This window comes from Antennarius striatus, chromosome 8, assembly GCF_040054535.1.
Source record: "Antennarius striatus isolate MH-2024 chromosome 8, ASM4005453v1, whole genome shotgun sequence".
Lineage (NCBI taxonomy): Eukaryota > Metazoa > Chordata > Actinopteri > Lophiiformes > Antennariidae > Antennarius > Antennarius striatus.
This window is the reverse complement of record NC_090783.1, coordinates 15,881,334-15,885,867: the sequence shown is the minus strand read 5'-3', so window position 1 is coordinate 15,885,867 and position 4,534 is coordinate 15,881,334. Positions and strand designations below refer to the sequence as shown.

Genomic DNA, 4,534 nt, shown 5'->3' with positions numbered 1-4,534 from the left:
AAATAATTGGCGACCAATGGCTAAAATAAAATCATCCTGTCAAATCGGAGGAAGCGGGGAAATTTGATCAGATCTGAAATATTTGCCGGATGATATAAAAGGAGCCTTTTCACCTGAGTTATGGCCCGGATTTGGCGTTGCTGAGAGGGATGCATGCAGCTCCTTCTCTCCCGCCCCAGAGGAGGAATCATCAGAGCTGATATATGGCCCAGCTCTACATTACCTGTACAAACAAAGGATCATCCCCGCTTTAGGTAGAAGAAAAAATATCCTTCTGACTGCTTGCGACATCTATACATCACCACTGAGTCTGTCTTTTTGCTAACATCCGAATAATAATAAGAATAATAACAGTAGTAACATTAATAAATATTACAAGCATCTGCTGAACTAAAAGTCAAGTTTTACGCATGAAAACGTGTAAATAATAAGGCTTCTGATCTTTCTCTTCTTCGTCTCCCTTTGGCTTTCTCTTTCTCTCTCTCTACCTCCTCTCATTTACCCGGTGCACCTATTCCAGTATCTCACCACACGACTAAATTAGACCAAAGATGATAAGAGCGCAAAGCATTATAATTCCGCCGGGCTCCTCCTCCTTCCAGCCATGCGTCCTAATTAATGGGACACCCCCAATCGCAAAAAGCCCCGCACTGGACTGCAACATAGTCAAAGAGTGAAAGAGAAGAGGGCGAAAAGTGCCACTGGAGATAATTGATTACCTACCAATCAATGATAACTTGTTAGTAATCGTCAACTCTTTGGACCTCGCCATTTTCAAGGAGGCATCTCACTCCTGCGGACTTGCTGCTCTCGAGGATCGACACTTTGACGACATCCCATTTTGGAATACGATTTTCTTTCATTCGGTCTCTGCTCTGTGTCTTTGTTATTTCCCCTCCTCTTAACTGTTATGTGACTTTTATCCTCGACCCTCGTCTCTGACCGCTGAATATTTCAACGGAGTCCTGTGTAAACTCTGCGCACAACCAATGATGACATCCAAAGAAGTGGCCAAATGTGATGCAGTGGAGAACAGGAGGCGAAGTCCGCTGGACCACTTGCCGCCTCCTGCTAACTCCAACAAGCCGCTGACCCCCTTCAGCATCGAGGACATCCTGAACAAACCGTCCGTGAAACGAAGTTACACAATTTGTGGCACGGCTCATCTAATTTCGTCCTCTGAGAAGCACCGTCCGTCCAGCATCCCTCTGTCCAGCCGGGCTCTCCTCACCCAAACCTCCCCCCTATGCGCGCTGGAGGAGCTGGCCAGCAAGACCTTCAAAGGGTTGGAAGTCAGTGTTTTACAGGCTGCGGAAGGTACATTTCACACAGAAACACACCTTTTTAGATTTAGTGCAATGCATGTCCCGTTTTTTTTTTTCTATCGGCCTGGACCAGACAGAAAACGAAAATGAGTCTTTTTTTTTCTTCTTTTTTTTTAACTTCGTCATGCAATTAATTCTTTAAATGTTCTTGATTGTTGGTCAGAGCGGTACATTTATTTTCTGTTCACGAATGCGTAATTTTCCTCGCATCGAACGCTCCTTTCCGCTCTGATCACCTCCTCAACGAAACAAATAGCCACCGTTTTTCTTTAATATTGCGGTCTCGGGTGTCTGGTGCTCAGAATGTCCCAGCGGTGTCGGTGTAATATTCTTGTTATTGCCCGTTGCCCATTGCAGCTTTTACGCTTCGTCGGTGCGGAGAAAGCTCTCCACCTGCGTGATTCAATGATTGTCGCTCAGCCTCTGTTTCTCCCTCACAGGCCGGGATGGGATGACTCTTTTCGGCCAGAGAACCACCCCGAAGAAGCGTCGAAAGTCTCGAACGGCGTTTACCAATCACCAAATATACGAGCTGGAAAAGCGCTTCTTGTACCAGAAGTACCTGTCCCCGGCCGATCGGGACCAGATCGCCCAGCAGCTCGGCCTGACGAACGCGCAGGTCATTACGTGGTTTCAGAACCGGAGGGCCAAGCTAAAGCGGGACCTGGAGGAGATGAAGGCCGACGTGGAGTCAGCCAAAGCCATCGGGCAGGTCCCCTTGGAAAAGCTCGCCAAACTGGCGGACCTGGAAAAATGCGCCAACGGCACGCTGGGCCACCCCCGAGGCGAGTCCCCCGCCCGGGGAGGCCCGCAGGAACACGAGCTGGCACAGAAACTGCGGACGTCGCCCCTGTCGCCGTTCTCAGACCACACAACTAGTAAAGAGTGCTCGGAGGACGAGGACGTGGAGATTGATGTGGATGACTGATGGCGCAGCGTGGGAATGGAAAGAAACACACGAGAAAGACAATTAAAGATTCTACCGAGGACTTGTAACTTACTGCGTATATTGTATACCATATCTCAGAACATGTACCAAAATGTATGACTTTTATATCGGCACAGGTAGACCTATTCATAGTGAAGCATGAACACACAACAACAAATATGCAGTGGTATTTTACTATGTATTCATAGAAAACTGTTACTTCTCGCAATCAAAGCAATATGGTCGAAAATGACACGAGTAACTTATATTATTTTTTCTTATAGGTCAGTAAGCACCAATACCTATACCCCCCCTCCACACACACACACACACACCTGTTCCATCCTTCATTGGCTCACACGTCGCTATGAAAGTGCTCCTGTTTCTTTAAATATATTTTGCATGTAAATGCATGATTTGATTTGATGACCTATTTATTTTTTACCTCTATTAATTTAATTGTTTTTTTTTTTTTGGTTTTTTATGTGAGCCAAATCTCCATCGAGTCACTCTGACACTGCCGACTCTTCTCCTCCTCATCTGACTGTGATCCCTTTCACTTCATGTTCGGCGTCCCGATGCTGCAGTGCATGATGATGATGATGATGATGATTAAGATGATATTGATGATGATAATGATGATGGTGAAGATAATAATGATGATGTTAATGATGATGGTCGGGGAAGGCAAACCTGAACATTCACACGTTGTGCGGGAACGCTCAAGCGATGGCGGGAAACAAACGTGGATATTGCGGTGATTTTGACGAACTGTATGCGACTTTTTAGATTTACTGGTTGGGTACAATATATTTACAGTTATAAATTTGTTATGTTTTGTACACCTGTAAGTGCCTTTCTAAAATCAGGACATTATTTGAAAACCAATGCACAGACTGTAATGTATATAGGCTACTATGGGAATAAAAATGACTTTTCGGAATATATCCTTTATGTTTTAATTCTTGGATTAATATTAAGGTGTATTAGGGATATAATAGGCTGGTCTTTTTTTGTAGCCAGGACAAAAATCGTTCCAGAAACACGCCCTCGTTGCCAAATCTGGGCGTGAAAGCAAATCAAAAGCGGCCTATTTAGAGTTATTATAGCGAACTGTTTTGTCCCTTTGTGTCCTTTTCTACCAGGATGCTCTAAACATTTTGTGGCCCGGAATCTCACATCTCCTTTCACATCCTAAATGCGTATCGTGGCTTCTTGACCCTCAGACGTGTTTCTCTATTCGTGGCAAAAAATTTATGTGAGAAACACAAATCTGGTGCCGGGAGAAAAAAAGACGAGGATGCCACAAAAACACAAAGTTTTGGGCCAGTTTCTCCGGGCCTTTATAGACCTTTTTTGTTCTGCGGGACTGGGCTGTAATTTTGAGCGTAAAGCATGAAAAGTGGGGACAAATGAGCAGCGTTCCCTGATGGGACGAGCCACAAAGGAGCAGGGCCGGTCCCCCGCAGGCAGCCATACTGAGACAAGTGTGTCCCACCGCACAAAAAGGACGCAAACGTTTGGAGGCCATATGGTTTTTGAAATTTCCTCACAATTTCAGACAATTTGATGGATTGACTTAACCCTCCTTTTAAACAGTTTAGCTGGGTGCGAACAAAGGCCATAATGCCTACATAGGCTCTCCCTTCATGAGGGCATCTGCGGCTATTAATGTCTGGCCCCTTTCTTTGCCTGGCGTTTTGAACAAGTCAATGAATTACAATGAAACAGCCCCTTTCTGTGAGCCGCTTGTTTTTCTCCGCTTTTTGCTCTTGGAATATGTTTGACTTCTGTCCAAGAACGTTTTCTAAACAAGAAATGGATTTTTTTGAAAGTGTTTTTAATGTTAAGTGGGGAGCCATAAAGAGTTTCGACTGTGACATTTATGCCAAAGTCTGGTTAGGGAGTCTTTTGTTTGTTTTCTTCTCATCTCTTTCTCTCCTCTGTGTCTTTATTTCTTTTGTCTTTAAGGAGTTTAATGAAGCTGAAAACATAGTGATGTGAGAATGAGTGTCCAGAAGAGAAGCTCAAAAGACTACCTCCCATTTAACTCTCTTTGTAAAGAGAAATGATAAGTAGGCCTGTCTTCTTCTGATTTGCTTCACAGTGTTAGCTTTTTTGTTATATAATCCTATACTAAAAAAAATAAAATACCAACAATCTGAGTAACTTTACAGACTTGTAAGCATTTAATATGTCTGAAGATAATGTTAATTCTCTGTAGGAAAATTAGCCCGTTAAACGAATAACTCGATAACAGTTTGCTTTAATCTCCCATTTA

At 43.9% G+C, this 4,534-nt stretch overlaps 1 protein-coding gene across 1 annotated transcript; it reads left to right on the top strand.

Moving 5' to 3' along the window:
* The first annotated feature begins 989 nt into the window (after window positions 1-989).
* lbx1b (ladybird homeobox 1b) lies at window positions 990-2,569 on the top strand. Its single transcript, XM_068322409.1, has 2 exons — window positions 990-1,317; window positions 1,766-2,569. Exons 1-2 carry the CDS (start codon window positions 990-992, stop codon window positions 2,251-2,253), a joined length of 816 nt encoding a protein of 271 aa, XP_068178510.1. The 3' UTR covers window positions 2,254-2,569.
* Window positions 2,570-4,534: the final 1,965 nt, after the last annotated feature.

Bases quoted from the DNA above. Each gene is read 5' to 3' on its own strand.
- lbx1b (XM_068322409.1), top strand. From the start codon at position 990: ATGATGACATCCAAAGAAGTGGCCAAATGTGATGCAGTGGAGAACAGG. The intron at 1,318-1,765 runs GTACATTTCACA...TCTCCCTCACAG, and splicing joins TGTTTTACAGGCTGCGGAAG to GCCGGGATGGGATGACTCTT.